The sequence below is a fragment of the Zingiber officinale genome, chromosome 5B (assembly GCF_018446385.1).
Source record: "Zingiber officinale cultivar Zhangliang chromosome 5B, Zo_v1.1, whole genome shotgun sequence".
In the NCBI taxonomy this organism is placed as follows: Eukaryota; Viridiplantae; Streptophyta; class Magnoliopsida; order Zingiberales; family Zingiberaceae; genus Zingiber; species Zingiber officinale.
Window position 1 is genome coordinate 108,423,092 of NC_055995.1, and position 19,162 is coordinate 108,442,253.

Sequence of the window (19,162 nt, forward strand, 5' to 3'; positions counted from 1 at the left end):
ATTGACTTCTTGCTAGGAAGCACAAATCACCATTGCAACAAAAAGGGGTGATAACCCTGACCCCCGAAGTTTTTTTAGGATTACCCCATGTGATTTGAAAGGAAGATAAATCATGAGATGCTTTGTCCAATATAACGGTCCTTTGCATGGGCTAAGAGGAAGCATAGATCACTATGTGGCAAAATACGATTTGCTCGCTTCCGCCAATCCATCTCTAGATCAATATAGATGAGATAAATCATGAATAACTATTAGCTATTAGCATAGTAGTCCAGATATGGAGAAATCATGTTCAGATGTACTAAATTTCAACATCATAATTTAATATAATAATATCCTATACTTTAACTATCATACCGCTCTAAGAGGACGGAAGCACAGATCACCCTGAGACGCCTTTAGCTGGTTGAAGGGTCCTGAGGATCACCACATCATATTCATCAGAAAATTGCTGCTACCGGAGAATTACCAATTCGGCCCAACAGAAGCCCAAGGCCACGCCATTCATTACCCATCAATGCTATTTGTGGCATCCACATGTATTGCTCATGCCGTGAATGAGATGAGGTAGGGTGGGTAACCAAACGACTCGTGCTATGCTTGCCATTTTGCTCCTACTGCTGAACGAGAACTGACAACGGAACGAGACTACCCATCGCGCATCGTCGATTCGTCGGTGGGACTGGGATGATGCGCCGGATGCGGTGGGCGGAGGATGGCGGCGGAACATGGGAGCTGGATATGGAGGCGCCGGTCACCATGGAGGGCGCGGCCCGGGCGGTCCCCGGCGATCCCCTTCCGCTCGGCCTCTCCCGCGGACGCCGAATCACCCGCCCCAAGCAGCTCGATTTCATGCACCGCTTCATGTCATCCCCTCTCGTCCCCTCCTTCTCCGGATACCCTACCAACGGCGGACAGGGCCTCCTCTTCTACCACGCCTACACGAGTCATCTCGCCGAGAACTGGTACTTCGTTGCCGAAATCAATTGCCTCACTTCTTGCTCTTCCCTTTCTGCCCTCGTTATCTGTCTTCTACTTCTCTTTGGCTTAAGCACTGTTCAATATCGATATCCAAGTGGGATTTGGTCTTTGGGAAAAATCTACACTGCCATTGGCAGCAAACAAACCTACAATTTGGGGAAAGGGGTAATTCTACTTTTTTTTTTTTTAAAACACTAAAGGTTATGTCATTACATTGAAAATTTAGTGGTTACAATTGCTGCGCGTCCGTCTTGTTGTTGTTGATACGAGATTAGTTAGCTAAAGTCATAAAAAAATTTCACTATCATCCCGTGGAGAAATTGCTGACGAGATAATTTGTCATGCCAAACAAAATTGCATCTGCATGCGAAAAATATTAAGATAAGATAAACATATTGTAGCTACTCAATGACATTGATCTTCAAAGTTTAAAATCATACATTCCCCCTGATTAATTTGATTGTCTTGTTGTATCAAAATGTGACTATTTTTTTGGAAATAACAAAATGGTTTTCTATGAAATGATGATTCAATTAAAAATTCCAAACTATAGATTTTATTCTTGGTTCAGCCTTTGTAAAGAACCATTTAACAGTAGCATATCTTTTTGTCTTTTAAGATCCCTTGGTCTATATTAGCTTATACTAGTTTTATAAGACTTCTCTTTCATATTAGCAGGAGCTTCATACATCAGGCTGGCCTTTTCTCTTTCGTATTAATTTTTATTTTTCCATTTAAATTTTTGAGTAATGTTTTATCTATGTTTCCATTCAATTTTCAAATTCCAGATTCTTCAACTCATTCATAATATATTTCTCTGACCTTGGAGTATTCGTCTATGACTTTTCAGGTGTGCAACTATCTTACAACAAATAAATGTACAGAAATTTTTGCCCTTCATCAAAGAAATTTCAGCAAATCATCTCAAAGAGATCCCATGGCCTAAAACCATCTGCAAGCACTTTGCTCAAATATTCTCATGGGGCTTAGGTACTGAGTTCCTGTTGACTCAAGATTCTTCTTTTCTTGTTGAATTTTACAATGTGCAAAAAAATACCCGAGGGAAAGCGGTATTTAATCAAAAGGCAAGTACTGTACAATTGCTCATCATTTTATATTATTAATCTTTTTTACATTTGTAGTTGTATATTTTGAGCTACCTAGAAACTTCTCTAGGATTTTTATTGGTAGTAGTTTGATTTGTCTAATCTTCTTACTTACAATCATATGTTATGTTTTTTTTTTGTTTGTGTTTAAATAATATCTTACATGCTCATGTTTTCTTTATTTATGCAGCTTCGAGGGCATAACCTAACACTTGAAACAGCCTGGCCTGGACTCTTTGTTGATAGAAGTGGAACATATTGGGACGTACCACTATCAATGGCTATTGATTTTGCTTCAGTTTCCTCAGATTCTGGTTTGAGCTATCATTTTTGCTTACAACATAATAGTGGGAAACCCAAACACTTTGGTGGTAATGAAACAACTAGGATACCTTCTTCTCTTCTACCTGGTTTGTGTGCAAGGGCTGCTCTTTCATTCAAAAATAATTTTTTCTTTTGGAAAAAGAAAGATGGCAAATTAAAGATGGTCCAGCCTTATGATCTATTACTATCTGATCCTCATATTTCTGCATCAGGAGTTATTGGTAAGTTTTAAGACTTAGATTTTTTTTTTCCTTAGAAAAGAGGAATTACTTCTTTGTTAGTTCCAATTATTGGGATCTCTTACATTTATGTTATCCCTCTTCTATTGAACTCTATGCTTGCATATATCATTAATAATATTTCTTGTATCATTTTAGAATATAGTTTTTTATTTGACCTATAAACCACTAAGCTTCAACTCCAATCAATTATAAGTTAGAATTTATTAATCATCTTTTTATATATTCTTCACATCTAAACACAATATGGTTTTATCATCTGTTCAAATTACATTTATTTGTATTTGCGTAAGTATATATATTTTATATTTGATTACATTGAGTTTATTGTATACAATCTTATCCTACATTGCAAGACTCTGTGACTCGAATCCATGATCACAAGGTCATACGATAACAACTTTACCATTGTGTTAATGCTCCTCTTCACTTGTATTCAACCAAAGAACGCTAAAATGCTAACATTATCCCATGAAGTATCGAGATTTGAACTTTTTCACATTCAAAAGAGGAGGGAAAAAACCTATATTCTTGTTCTCTTCCCTTTGTGCAGACTTCCTTCCTCACTAGTCAACTATAGTGGCAATGATGAGATTGGACAACTGTGGATATAGCCTTGTTTTTTAATCTTTGGAGGAATTATTGGTCTAGAACACAACTCAAAATCATCATGTCCGCTGCTATGTTGACTTATTTTACTACTGAAAAAGCAGTCATCAAGGTTCAAGACTTATGATTTTGCTCTCTGTTCCAGTTTTGCTTCTTTCCACTTAAATACAAACTTCATTAGTTAGTGATTAATCCTTTTTGGTTTCCAAAAACCTTCATATAAAAAACGTAGTCCAAAGTCTGATGCTGTAAGTCTGTAACAAGTTATTAGCAATCAAGTTACTTATAGACGATGAGAAAAATGTAGTGGTCTGATCAAACTACAGATCAGTTGCTTCAGTAAAAAAAATCCTATGTAGCGTGTTAGTAAAAAATCCTATGCAGTCAGTAGTTGTTGGTTTATGTTAAGTCTGTTAGGGGGGGGGGGGGGGGGGGGGGAATAGTCCTATAACAATGATTAGCACTTTCCCTTGCTTTTAACTTAGCAAGGACAAACACACATTAGTTAATTAAGATAGAAAGTAAGAGACACAGTAAATTTAGTTTGCAACCGGGAAGGTTGCTAATCCAAGACAGTGGAAGTTCAATTAGAATCTCCTTCGGTGGAGGCGGAGTAGCTTCTTATAGACGTTAATGCTCGAACGAAATGAAAACAGGAATACGAAAATCAACGGCTCTTCGTCAACGAAGTTATCAGCGTCCGGGCGCTTGGAGTCTTGTTGACATGAACTCCGAAGTTGATCCTCGCTGCAATGGCTCAAATAGGCGCCTGACTTGGCCTGAACTAATCTAGGCACCTGGACCAGGTCCGAGCGCTTGGACTCCGAGCGTCTGGACTTGGCCCAAGCGCCTAGACACAGTCAACTTAGTAGTTGACTTTTGTCCGTAGCTTGGGTGATGTTCCGATCGTCTAGAGTTGAGCTCACCTGAATCCAACTTTGATCTTCTCCTTGAGCAGTCTTCCTCTCCGGCTTCTCGTCCCTCGGAAGTGTCGTGCGCGTCCTTCTTGTCTGCCGGGGTGCGGACACCTCGTCTCTCGGATGTACTGAGTTCGTCGACTTGTTTCTCGTACCATCTTTCTCGCTAGCTGCGTCTCTCGCTCGTCTTCCTATGTTCTTAACTCCCTGCACACTTAGACACAAGGCATCAAACATGCAGAGCCTAACTTAACTTGGTTGATCACATCAAAATCAACCAACAATACTTACATTAGTCACCTCCTCTACCACCCATTTAGAGAGAGACGCTCTCCCTTCTCTCTAGAGAAGGTGACGGGAATAGGAGGGGCTGTTGAGCTCCTTTCACTGGTGAGCTTTCACTGCAGGTAGTTGGTGTCAGCTAGGAAAGGTGGCTTCTCCCCCCACCGGTGGAGGCTTGTTGAAAGCTTCATCACCGACGACGATGCGGTGTTGGAGAGGTTGTGGGAGCACAACCTCAACATGGAAGAAAGGGGCAGTCCCTGATGAAGCTGTTCAACTTCATCATCAGAGTTCCAGGCTGCTCTGTCAAGGCAAGGAATTCCACCTCCGATCTGCTGTGAGTAGGGTGATTGAGTTTGCTGGAATAGTGCAAGGAGGAGCCAAGGTGTGTAGCTTTGGTGTGGCTGAACCTCAGCCAAGAGGTGCTGCGATGTGGGCTTGTAGCAACTGCTATCTCCAACCGGCGGAGGAGATGGGCAGAACATGCCGGCTAATGCCATGGCCGGCAGCTTGTGGAACAGCATGGGGGAGCCTTCATTTCACCTCCAGTGGCCTCGGTTCTGGCCACAACGTCTTGGTGGTGAACTTTGGCAAGAAGATAGCCGGAGTTTCATGCTGGGTGGAAGACGGAGGCGGTGACATTGACCCAGGTCGTTGCTCCTCACTGGTTACTGCTGGCTCTTGTTGCTGTTAGTGGAGCTGCACATTGGTGACGATGAGAACTTCTCCGGCTACCTCTGCTCATGTCGGGGACCCACTAACTACCGATAAGGTAAAAAGAACTCCAGTTAGCTATGCTGGAAGTTCATTGGCCAGAGAGGAGGCAGAAATGAGCTGCTTCTGTTGCTTTGACTGGTTATTCTGCTTGCTGGTTGGTAGCCAGAGCTCTGGTGGCTAGCCGGAGCTGAGGAAAAAGGCTGTCATGTGTTGGGTATGTGCACGGACAACAAGGTCGGCTGGGGAAGCATGCCAAGCGGAGGGAATTTCAAATTCAAATTCAAAATTTGAATTTGAAAGTGGCTGTCATCTTGGAGCCAAAACCAATAGGCTTGAAGTTTACGGATCGGACTGACCATACCGGAATGGAGCTCAAGGACTTTTCCGGGTTTCGGGCTGTAGCTTGGATCCACAACATAAGAACTTGCTGGACTATGGGATGCTGTGGTAGGAGACTGCAGCAGCCGACATCTCTGGCCGGCGAAGGTAATGTACAGAGCTGGCCGGCACACTGCCATGGCCGGTAGTTCGATGCTTGGGGGCACCTTGCTTCCCTTGCTACCTCTGATCCGACCACAATGACCTGTTAAAGAACTCCGGCAAGGCAGTCTGTCAGAGTTTGGGGTGGTTGGAAGGATCAGAGAGGGTACAAGTGCAAAATTCTCAGCCGACACTTGCTGTCAATTCTGTCCGCCCACTGCTCCCTGCTGCAGATGGAGCTGCAATGGCAGTGGCGGTGAGCACTCCTTCTGCTGATCTCTCTCTGCTGGAGCTCCTCTGATTGGTGGTGAGGCGATGAGAACCGTAGAAGGCTGTGCTATGTGTTCCATGGCGGGAGGGAAGGCTAATTGGAGCTGCTGTCGGCCAATGCTAGGCCCTGGGTAGTGATCATTGGGGCTGTTTTGGTTCGTTTGCTGGATGGCTGGAACTCTGATGGATTGCCGGAGCTTCGATGTGCACACACGGACTATGAGGAAGGCTGGGGATGCATATAACAATGGAGGGAAATTTCGAATTTCAAATTCGAACTTCAAACTCCAAAAGGAGCTGCACATGGAGGCAAATTCAGCGGGCTTGAAGGATGCGGGTCGGGCTGACCTACTTGGATCTTAGGCTGCAGCTGGGATCCAAAACTCAATAGCTTCGGGATTTGATTGGGCCAGGCTGTGGATAAAGCCCAGAGGAGCCAGGCTGCCAAGGAGCGGGCTGCTCTCCCCTTAGAGGGCCTGTTGATGGCCCAGCTTTGCAAGCTGGGCTGATTGGCCTTGGAAGCTAATGAGCCTTAGCTGACGGATCACAGACTGGGCCACCTACTTTGGATTAGATATGGAGGCGCTACTAGCCTACTACTCATGAAGACATCACACATGTCCAACTCCGCTTACTTCATTTTGATGAGTGGTCGGGTATGTATGTAGAGGTTAGGGTGCCTTAGCAGCGTGGGATGGATGGTGTTGTCATATGAGCTTGATTGGGCTTAAGCTAAATCCTGGTTGTACATTTTTCTTGGATATAATACATTTACCTTATCCAAAAAAAAAAGGTGTATGCCTTTTATACTAAGGAATTTTATTTCGAGCTAAAATTGTTTCTGTTGAAACTTTGTCATGTAAAATAGCTCTTTAGTTTTTTAGCTGTGACATGTTGAAGCTTAATTATTTTGCTATTTACAAGAATCATCATAAAACAAACAATAATGTTGTATTCTTCACTTACTCTGCAGCAGTAATGACAATGATTAGCAATTTTCTGCAGTTATTGAATTGGTTCTTGGAGATGTTATATATTGCAAGATCATTATTACTAGTTGATTCTCATCTTTCTTTTTTGTGAAGAGTCTAATACAAAGATATTGTGTGTAGTACGTAATGCATTTTGCAGTTGTTGAATTGGTTCTTGGAGATGTTATATATTGCAAGATCACTATTACTAGTTGATTCTCATCTTTCTTTTTTGTGAAGAGTCTAATACAAAGATATTGTGTGTAGTACGTAATGCATTTTGCAAGTATGCTTTATCAAAACACTTATTGCACTTTTTATAGTTAAGAGTTGGTGAAACAATGGCCAACATCAATTGGATGATTGGGAACAGTTGAATGCCAAAAAAATTTAGTATTGGATGTCAATATCTTGTATATTGTGTCCTTAGCTCCTACTTTTGATTTGTAATATTAATTTTCCTTTCTCAATTTAGACAAGTACATTATACATTGGTGTTTTGAGTATGAAAAACCAGCTAAATTCCTGTGGTTCATATCCACATTAAAGTCAGTCTTGAGATAAGGTTGCCATCTGCTGCCTCTAGTTATATTTTCTATGGGGCATATGTTGGTAAATATTTTTTTCTTAGTATGAAATATGTAGAACAGTCAATCATGCAACAAATATCAGCATATTTTGATGCACACTGAATTGGATTAAATGCATATTCCTCTCTGAATCTTATATGCTTGTATGAGTTTAAACTTCAATTCCACTCTTATCTGCTCTGTATAACAACTAATTTTAGTTTATTGTTCGGCAGAAATAAGTAAGATAGACAGCTAAATAGCATTTTATTAGATGCTTACATATATGGTCTTGACTGTTCTTAAGGTTTTGAATTTTTATTTGCTGTTAACGTTGCATAAATTTTGGAGATTACTAGTTTGCTGTATTTTTTTCTTGTGTTTTATGTCTAGTAAGATACTATTTTTTGTCTTAATTTTTCAAATAACTTGCTTAAACTGACAGGTTAATTTCTGCTAGTTGCTTGGAATTGTGTAGCATAGAAATCCCAGTTCATTATAATTTTTTTTTTTAATTTATAAGGTTGTCCTATTTGATTTTCTACTAGTTGTTCATTCTACTTGTTACCTGGTTTGGCTTTCACTAAAATTCAATCAAGACTGCTATTTATGAATTCTTGGATTGTGTCTTCTTTAGGGACTGTAGCCAGTGTATCTTTGGGAGATTGCTCAGCACGGTTCAGTGATGAAGAACGGTTGCACTTGCAGGCATCCAATGCCTTCAGGATTTGTGCCCAAAGAAATAATTTGGCAGCCTTTGTTGACTTCTTTGCATCTCTGTCTACTTCAGCTCAATATGGCAATTTTCAGAGGCCTTTTCTTGATCTAACAAGGTTAAATGCCCAGATGCATTTTCCCTCAGGTTCATCATTTTTAAGTGGTGTTGCAGGTTTGGCCCAGAATTTATATAACTCTCAAGAACTGAATCTAGAACAACTTGGTGCGGTTTGTCCTGAGCTCACACTGTCTCTACAACAACAGGTAATACAATTTTCATGGAGCTGCATAAAGACACCTAAGGACTATGCATGGTAGTTACAATCCCACAATTACAAGAACATGTTACGATGTTGGCACAGTTTTGTATTAATCATATTTATAATGTATGTTTTAGTTTTTTTGAAAAGGTTACTTATAGGCACTAAGATATATTTGGATTAGCCTTTACATTGTACTATCGTTGATGCCTTGGTTAATATAGGCTGGAAGAGAATCTTCATGATTCATCCTCTTGGTACAACTGAACTTGCAAGTAGATACAGTACTACAAACTTAGAAGGGTGGATCTCCCCTCGGGGAAAATATACATAAATGGATTGACAATTTTATTTATTTGAAGATATCCAACACAAGTTTTATCACAATAACAAACCAACCACCACATTGTGGTCTGTTAGGACCAAAAGTAGCTAGAGGGGGGGGGGGGTGAATAGCTCGTCGCGTGCTCGTCGCTCGGCGTGGCTTGTTTCTTCAAGGATATGCAGCGGAAAATAACAGAAACAAACACACAACGCTAACAAGGTTGGTTTACTTGGTATCCACCTCACAAGAGGTGACTAATCCAAGGATCCACACCACGCACGCACCCTCCACTATGAAAACACTCCTTTTCGGTAACTACCGAGGGCGGAGAAGCCCTACAAGACTCTCAGTACAAGAAGAAAGGAAAGGTAAACAAAATACAAGCGCAAAGCTTACAATGAGTACAGAAAACCCTAACCCTAGCTTCTCTTCTTGCCTTTGATCCGCCTCTTGACTTGGAAAGCTTCCAAGATCCTTCAAGAACCGCGATCCGATCTTCGAGAGCCGTGGAGAAGTCGAAAGATCCGGAGTGAATCGAGAAGCGATCAAGACAACGTCACTGCGGCTATAAACCCGACGCAACGGCCGGATCCCGATCGATTCGAATGTTCCCATCGAGAGAGGCTTGGATCGATCCATGGATCGATCCAGCGCCTATCGCGCAACGCCTCGGATCGATCCACGGATCGATCCAGCGCTTATCGCGCAGCGGCCCCAATCGATCCACCGATCGATTGGGACATCCGGATCGATCCACGGATCGATCCGAGACTCTGTCGCTAGGAAAGGCTTGGATCGATTCACCGATCGATTCAGCTCCGGATCGATCCATCGATCGATCCAAGATGGATTTGCCCAAAACCAAGTCCCAAGCCTACCAAACCAACACCCGGTCAACCTCGACCTGGTACATCATGCCCAGCATCCGGTCACCCTTGACTGCTAGGACTTCCCACCAAGTGTGACCCACTTGGACTTTTCTAGTCGTGCCAAGCATCCGGCCACCCTCGACCTACTGGACTTCCACCGATGTCCGTCAACCTCGACCCATCTGGATTTCCTCATGCCAAGTATCCAGTCAATCCTTTGACCTACTTGGACTTCCCAACACCAGATGTCCGATCATCCTTGATCCATCTGAATTTTCCCTTGCCTGGCTTCACTCACCAGGACTTTCACCTAGTTTCACTCACTAGGGTTTTCCATCTGCCTAGCTTCACTCACTAGGACTTTTCATCTGCCTAGCTTCACTCACTAGGACTTTCCATCTGCCTAGCTTCACTCACTAGGACTTTCCATCTGCCTAGCTTCACTTACTAGGACTTCCCAGTCAAGTATCCGATCACTCCCTTGACCTACTTGACTCTTCTTCAATCAATATCTTATTGTCAAACATCTAAACTCAAACCAAGACTCAGCTTGGTCAACCAGGTCAACCTTGACCTGAGGGATGTTGCACCAACAATCTCCCCCTTTTTGATGTTTGACAATATCACAATAACAATTACAATACCACATGTAAGTTAAGCTAATCCCATAGCCTCATTCTTCATGCCACTAGGTAATGAACACATAAGTTAGACTCTTCATTCTCCCCCTAAGAGGGCAAACTCCCTCTAGGTAATGAAAGCCTAACTTACTCCTATTCACAAGTCCTTTCATTCTCCCCCTATTGGCACACATCAAACCCCCTATTGATAAAACACATCAACCCATCTTTGGGCACACATCAACCCATGCCCCAATTTTGGGTATATATCAACAAATCCATTTGTTGACAACTCTCCCCCTGAAGAGTTGCTCATCGTTGTTCACAACATCACTCGTTGTGATCAACACGACAATGAAGGTCCCATACCCTTCATTTTTCCTTAATTTCTCCCTCAATGTAGACAAATACCCAACCTTGAGCATTTTCTAACCACTTGAGTTTCCACTTGAAATAATGAGGATATCCACTCCCCATTTCAAGTTCAAAAGCTCGTCCATGAGCATTTTCTTTAAAGAAGGTTAACCACCTTCCAAGGTTCATGAAAAATAATTTTCATGCCTTTAAAGAGTCCCTCCTCCTAAAGGCATGGTGGTAACTTTTGTCATTGCACCAACAATGACTTGGAATCCCTAAACCTTTAGGAAACCCAGATTTAGAAGTTTTGAGGTTCAAATGTTCAAAATTTGAAACAAACCTCAACCTAAACTTCAATGAAGTCTTCCTTAACCATTCCATCCTTGTTTTCAACACGAAAACACCCTTTTTATGTATACAAATATATTTTAAGGGTTTGGAATGGTTACATAGACTAACCATGGTTCAAAGATGCTGAAGTCAGGCCTTCCCAGCCAAAATCAGCAACTTGGATCGATTGGAGTTGGGCTCCAATCGATTTAACCTCTCTGAATCGATCCACTGATCGATTCAGACACCCTGGATCGATCGGCTGATCGATCCAGCGAGCTTCTGCTCGCGGGAAATGCCTTCTGAATCGATCCACGGATCGATTCAGGCACTCCAATCGATCCATGGATCGATCAGAGCTCTGATAGTTGCTGAAATTCCATTTCAGTCAACTTCAGAAATCCCTAGAAAATTCTACAAAAATCCAAAAATTATGAAATTTCGTGTAGACATTATTTAGGGTATATACAATCAAGGAAAAATAATTTTCTATGAAAATACATCATATTTTCAAAGATTGACACAAACTTGAAAACTTGCAAAAACTTTAGCGTTTTCTTCAAGTTTATGTCTAACTATTCAATGGTGATTACTATCAAAAGATAGCCTTCACCAAAGTTTTCCAAAAACATTTTAAAAACATTTTCAAAACCAATATCCCATCATGTTCCTTGGGCATAATGCACATGACTTATACATTAGCTTTCCCAATGATGGGAAAACACATAACTATGTGTTTTGATGAACCTAAAACCCAAAAGAATGCACTAAATCAACATCTTGAGCTTTGTTCATCATCCTAACATCTCACTTGTATCTAATGTGCACTAAAGCACATACAAGTCACCTTATAGTCTTTGTGAGATGTAGATTTTGGTTTTGCCCTAATCTAGGGATCATGCATATCTATCTAGGCATTTCAAAGATATTAGACATCCACCTAGGATGTCACTTGTTAATAAGTGTTGTTAAATGCCATTTATCCTTAATTACAAGGAATTAAACTAATGCATGATAATGTTATGGCATACATCAAAATAAAATAACTTTCAAAAGGAAGATTCCTATAACTACATGATGTATGAATGTCATGACATGGTATTTTTGGATTTTGCATAATAAAACATGAATGCAAAAATAGACATGATGTCATGGCATATTATGGGCAAACACTCATGGCAAGGTTTAGCATAAATAAAATACCTAGATCAACTATCTAAGTATCCTTAAAATCTTAGCTAAACTTACAACTTAAACCTAGATTGCCCTAAAGTGCTTCATGAAAAAGCCAAAGCCTAAATTGGCATTTCTACTTCCCTTGAGTAATTTATGCCAGTCGAAATTAAGCATATCCTCAAATGTTGGCATATTTCATTTTTCACAAGAGTAGCACTTTTAAATTAAGGCCCGGATTGCCTTAAATTTTCTAAGAACATACCAAACTCCCAACTTGGTAGTTCTTATGAATTTCCCAATATGTGCCATTTTAAGATAAAATCAGTTTTTCACCACTAGGCACATTTTACTCTTTCAAGGAGTAAATAATAATTTCATTTCATTTTCAAAGGTTAACAAAAACCTTGAAAATGCTCCTTGAGTGTCAATTTCCTCAAAGTTGGGTTAACTACCCTTCTAATCGGAGTTGACACTCTCTAACCCATCTATGGGGTAGAGAAGATGCTCCTAGGAACCCAACACCTATTGGTGCTCCTTGGATGCTCTAGGTACTCACTAGGGATAACTTCCCTAGATACCTTCCTAGTGACCTTGTTTGGCTTCTTGGAGGCCTTGGTCACACTTTCTAGGTAAACTCTAGGGATAGCCTCCCTTGTGACCTTGTTTGTGACTTTCTTCGACTTCTTAGAAGCCTTAGTCACATTTATTGCAAAAATACTCTTAGGGATGACTTCCCTAGTATTTTTGGCTTGACCACTAGACCTAGGGTTTGTTCCATAACTATATGGAACTCTATGGTAAGTGGGCACATCCTTCTTAGCCTTTGGTTTGTATCCCAAACCTCTATGGCCATTGGATGACTTTTGTACCCCTAAACCTAGGTTATGCTCTTTTTGCCCTAATAGGATATTTTCCATCCTTTTTAGGGTCTTTTCCATTTTATCAAGTCTTGACCTCAAGACTTGATTTTCCATCACTAATTCCTTAGTTTTTGTTTTTCCATTAAGTTCATGAGCATTTTTGTTTCTAGGCTTGTAGCTACAATCCTTAGAGTTCTTGCCTAGACTTTTACCTACATTCCTAGCCTTAGATGTAGTTGTTTTGGCATGTAGGGCCACATGTTTTTCCTTAAAGCCCTCATGCTTCCTATTCTTATGGTAAATTACATTAAAATGATAAAAATTAGAACTATCATGCTTTTTACCATAATGTAAAGGAGTAGGCTCAATAAATGTTACATTCTTCTTTACCTTGGAGGCTCCCCCTTGACTAATGCCTCCTTGAGCCTTGACCATCTTCTTCCCCTTGAGGCATCGAGGTAATGCCCCTCGATTGCAAGAGAAGCATATGATATGCTCCTCTTCGTCTGGAACGGTCTCCTCGGGCTTCTCCTTGCCTTTTTGGCCACTCTTCGCCAAGTCGACACTTGCTCTTGTAGTGCCCACTTTCCTACACTCAAAACATATTATATGATTTTTATTTTAATCAAACATTTATACCTTCTTGTGTAGGGATGGCACTTGCTCCTCCATTCGCTATTTCTGTGGAGGTGGCACCATCTTCTTCTTCTTCACTTGACCCGGATTAGGCTTCTCCTTCTTCTCGATCCGGCGTCACCAACTCAATCCTAGAGGTGGAGGCTTCATCATCTCGAACATGAAACAAGGAGTATCCCTCCTTGTTCCCTTCGTTGCATTCCCTCGAGGATGAAGCTTCTTGGATTTCCTCTTCGGAGGTCGAGCATCTCTCAACCTCGGAGTCCTCCTCTCGGTCTTGCTCCAAAGAGTCACCCTCTCTGGATTCTTCATGATCTTGTACAGTGGAGGGATCTCTTGAAGCTTGTCCAATTTGCTCCATAATTCCTTTGCATCTTCAAATTCTCCAATTTTGCAAAGGATGGTGCTTGGCAATAAATTGACCAAAAGCTTGGTCACTTTGTCATTTGCCTCGCACCTTTGGACTTGCTCTTGGCTCCACTTGCTCCTCTTGAGAACTTTACCCTTTGAATTTCTTGGAGCCTTGAAGCCTTCCATTAGAGCAAACCATTGCTCTATCTCCATCATAAGAAAATTTTCGATTCTTGATTTCCAAGAATCGAAACTCGTAGAAGTGTATGGTGGAGCCACCCTTGTGTCAAATCCAAGCCCATCTTGGAATTGCATCTTGAAGTTGAGCTTGATAAAGTCTTGAACTTGAAGAATTTGCTCCAACTTCTTCACCCTCTAGCTTTTCTTGTTATGCTTGACCCTTCCGGCGATGATTCCGGTGAAGAGCGGCCTTGCTCTGATACCACTTGTTAGGACCAAAAGTAGCTAGAGGGGGGGTGAATAGCTCGTCGCTTGCTCGTCGCTCGACGTGGCTTGTTTCTTCAAGGATATGCAGTGGAAAATAACAGAAACAAACACACAACGCTAACAAGGTTGGTTTACTTGGTATCCACCTCACAAGAGGTGACTAATCCAAGGATCCACACCACGCACGCACCCTCCACTATGAAAACACTCCTTTTCGGTAACTACCGAGGGCGGAGAAGCCCTACAAGACTCTCAGTACAAGAAGAAAGGAAAGGGAAACAAAATACAAGCGCAAAGCTTACAATGAGTACAGAAAACCCTAACCCTAGCTTCTCTTCTTGCCTTTGATCCGCCTCTTGACTTGGAAAGCTTCCAAGATCCTTCAAGAACTGGCGATCTGATCTTTGAGAGCGCTGTGGAGAAGTTGGCGAAAGATCTGGAGTGAATCGGAGAAGCGATGCCGAAGACAACGTCCGCCTGCGGCTATAAACCCGACGCAACGGTCGGATCCCGATCGATTCGAATGTTCCCAATCGATCGGGGAGGCTTGGATCGATCCATGGATCGATCCAGGCGCCTCGTGCTCGCCGGATCGATCCACGGATCGATCCAGCTCTTATCGGCACTCGCCCCAATCGATCCACCGATCGATTGACATCTCGATCGATCCACGGATCGATCCGAGACTCTGTCGCTAGGAAAGGCTTGGATCGATTCACCGATCGATTCAGCCTCCGGATCGATCCACCGATCGATCCAGCTCCTGGATCGATCCACCGATCGATCCAAGATTGGATTTTGCCCAAAACCAAGTCCCAAGCCTACCAAACCAACACCGGCCAACCTCGACCCGTTGGTACATCATGCCCAGCATCCGGTCACCCTTCGACCGCTAGGACTTCCCACCAAGTTTGACCCACTTGGACTTTTCTAGTCGTGCCAAGTATCCGGTCACTCCCTTGACCTACTTGGACTTCCACCAGATGTCTGGTCAACCTTGACCCATCTGGATTTCCTCATGCCAAGTATCCAGTCAATCCTTTGACCTACTTGGACTTCCCAACACCAGATGTCCGATCATCCTTGATCCATCTGAATTTTCCCTTGCCTGGCTTCACTCACCAGACTTTCACCTAGTTTCACTCACTAGGATTTTCCATCTGCCTAGCTTCACTCACTAGGACTTTTCATCTGCCTAGCTTCACTCACTAGGACTTTCCATCTGCCTAGCTTCACTCACTAGGACTTTCCATCTGCCTAGCTTCACTCACTAGGACTTTCCATCTGCCTAGCTTCACTTACTAGGACTTCCCAGTCAAGTATCCGGTCACTCCCTTGACCTACTTGACTCTTCTTCAATCAATATCTTATTGTCAAACATCTAAACTCAAACCAAGACTCAGCTTGGTCAACCAGGTCAACCTTGACCTGAGGGATGTTGCACCAACATGGTCAACTACTCAAATATTATGCGACCATTTATTATACAAGGATGTATTGCCATCAATATTAATTTTTTCCTTTAATTATGTTAAGGAAAGTTTTCTTTGCCTCCCTTTATCCTTCACACATTCAATTTTAAATGATTAAAATTCTTGGTTGTTGAATGTCTATACTACCTATTTGTTCTCATTTTATTATCTATTGGTGCTATATTAAATTGCAATTATTTCTAAGATGAAAATCTTATGCTACATAATTGCACTTAATTAGAGTGTTGTGGTTTTAGGAAACAATGGATTCAAAATGTAATGTAATAGAGATGAGAATGGTAAGAAAAATGTGTGGAGTTATTAAAAGGGCAGCCTGGTGCACGATGCACCACCAATGTGGGGTCTATTGTATGCAGCTTGCCTTACCCTGCTTTGCAAGAGAGTGTTTCCGAGACTCAAACACGTGGTCTCTAAGTCTCACGGCAACAACTTTATCGTTGCACATATTAAAATTTGAGAGCAATGTTGCTCCAATGAATAATAAAATGAGAAAATAGCTTGACATGAGATAAACATGTTCAAAGGTGAGCTAAAGTTTCTATCGTTAGAAAAGTGAATCTATTAGTGTAGAAGGTGCAAAGAGTTGAGGGAGAATAAAGAAAACATTACTTAGTATAATCAAAGTTGATTTATGTATTTTCAATATTATTAGTGATATTATTTTGCATAGGGCTCAAGAGGAATAAGATTTGATGTAGTTAACTCAAATATTTGGAACAAACAAAGCTTCATGATAATAACCGTGAATTGCTCTCATATAAATCCCATCAGTTTTTGGTAGAACATAAAAACGGAAATTATAAAACATATAGATTAGGTCCAAAAATAAAAACCCAGCTTGATCTATCTGGATTTGATTTAGTTTCAGAGAGTTTAAGCATCCATTGGGTCTGAGGTTTGGCCTTTTGTCCATCCTGGGAAAATCATAATTAGTATCAACTTGAATCCTTCACATCCCTTATTAAATGGATGTAGGAAATATGGCATGAATACTAAATACCCCATGACCACTTTGGGTAGTATCCTTAATCAATTACATCTATATAACTCCCATGTGTAGCAATGGAAACAATTACGTATTCTATTGTGGTCTTTGAAATGTGCATCTATAACAGGTTTTTTCTCACATATTTCTGCTTGCTTCGATCTTTTGTTTGGTTGCTTGGGACTACTATGTAGTTGTTTGTTATGATTCAAAGGGAAACAGTAGGTCGTGGAATTTAAGAAACTTGTGCAATGAGCACCTTTTGCAGAAAATTTGTATGGCAATTGTGTCAGAGCACAATGCAAATTCTTTGTCAGACAAACGTGCTGTTTCTTCCTGTAACAACAACATTGTGCCAATATCTTACCTCTCCTAACATCTTGACTTTTGTGCCCCTTTATCAAGTAACGGTACAGATTGACGATTTTTGAGAGCATAGACAGTTGGCTGGCTAACCTTCAACTATTTTGTAAAGTTCTAATTTCAGTTTTTACTTCATAGATAATTGGGCCTTTCAGTTTTCGAGTAGATTCCAGAATTCTGTTTACTCCAAGTGAAAGAAACAAAGTTGCTCAAGTAGAGGAATCAGTATTTGCAATTGACTGGGCTTTGAAGGTTCTTGGTTCAGCAAAGGCCACTGCTTGGTATTCACCCAGACGCCAAGAGGCCATGGTGGAACTCCGTTTCTTTGAGAGATGAAAGGCGTGGCTTTCCCAAGTGTTTTCCGAGAGCTTCTAAAATAGAACAATTGTAAGAACATCTTGCCCTTTTGTCAATTTTCTAACAATTTTATGGGTCAGGTAGTCAGTATCTTAGATCTACATCCTATGCAGGCCTACTATGTATGAAAAAGTTAGTTTTTGAGATACCAGCAACTCATTTTTTGCCATATAGAAAGGAGACCTGGTTATGGTTTCATAGTTCACAGCTTTTAGCATACAAGAAGAATATGATTTCCTGGTTACGGTTTGTTGCAATAATTTGCAACAAATAAGTTTTTTATGAGTTTTACAAGAAAGTATGAATCTGTTTGAGTTTTATGATTGAGTGGGTTTTAAGAGAAGCCTGATCTGACCTAACATGATTAGATTATAAAAGTTTGAGCCCCGATCCAAAATCCAAACGCATGCAAAATATTATGATTTGGGTCCATTTGTGTTTTTTTTAATTTCGTTTACCATTTTTTGAGTTTTCCCCCCATTTTGTTGGATGGGTCAGATTGGTTTTCACCTTTTTTCAGCTTCAAATATTTTTGCTATTTAATATTTTGTACTATATATTTAGGGGGCGTTTGGTTAAATGATGGGATTCACTATGGGTATGGGTTTGATAGTAGGGTGGAATGGGAATAGGAATGGAAATGAAACCCATCAAGTTATATGGGTTTGGTTGATTCCCATAAATCTAGTAATCATTCCCAAAATGTCATTCCCAAATCCACAATCCAAACACTATCTTTTACTATCATTTCATTCCCTCATTCCCAAGCCCATCAACCAAACACCCCCTTAATGTTAGTTCGCCCGTACTTGTTCATCTATATTTTTGAATGTCATGTTTTTTGGACTTTGTCTCAAAAGCAGATTCAACCTATTACCATATCCGCTTGCACACACAATAATCTAAATTTTAGCCACCTCTTTAAATCTTAGTCATCATTTCAAACCCTAATCGTCTCTTTTGTTGCAATCATTAAAGAATTGTTAACCTTAGTGTTCTCTCCCTCATATTGTGTCTTGAATGCGACTGAGAGGTTTGATTGGGGTTAGTAAAGTGATAAAATTATAGCTGTTTATGATAATTCTTTTAAAATTGTTCTAATTAAACTAGATGGAATAAACTATGGTGTACAATTGTGATCATGTTATTCATTCAAGCTAGAAGATTGTAAGGCTATATTAATGATGAGAAAAGAAAAACATTATTGATTTGGACCCGTAAATGAGAATTAGAAAATTTCTCATCATGTCATGATTGATCAACACAATGCAGCCATAGCTTACACGAGGTTACCTTCTTATAGATACAACTTAAAAGATTTGGGATGTAACTGCTCATACTTCTCCCAATCAAGTAAGGATGTCCAGATATATGAATAGAGGAAAAAGGTTTACGAAACCTAATAAGGTGAGATGACAATTGACTAGTATTTTTTTGAAACCTAATAAGGTGAGATGACAATTGACTAGTATTTTTTTGACCGTTGTAGCTTGTGATAAGAAACTTCACTACTATTAGGATATTCAAGCATCTTGTATGGTTAATGCAATA

The 19,162-nt window shown here is 40.8% G+C and overlaps 1 protein-coding gene across 1 annotated transcript; it reads left to right on the forward strand.

The window, feature by feature from the left end:
* The first annotated feature begins 552 nt into the window (after positions 1-552).
* On the forward strand, positions 553-17,816 carry LOC121985309 (protein TRIGALACTOSYLDIACYLGLYCEROL 4, chloroplastic-like). Its single transcript, XM_042538674.1, has 5 exons — positions 553-965; positions 1,832-2,066; positions 2,278-2,632; positions 8,103-8,446; positions 17,393-17,816. Exons 1-5 carry the CDS (start codon positions 688-690, stop codon positions 17,588-17,590), a joined length of 1,410 nt encoding a protein of 469 aa, XP_042394608.1. The 5' UTR covers positions 553-687; the 3' UTR covers positions 17,591-17,816.
* The last annotated feature ends 1,346 nt before the right edge of the window (positions 17,817-19,162 follow it).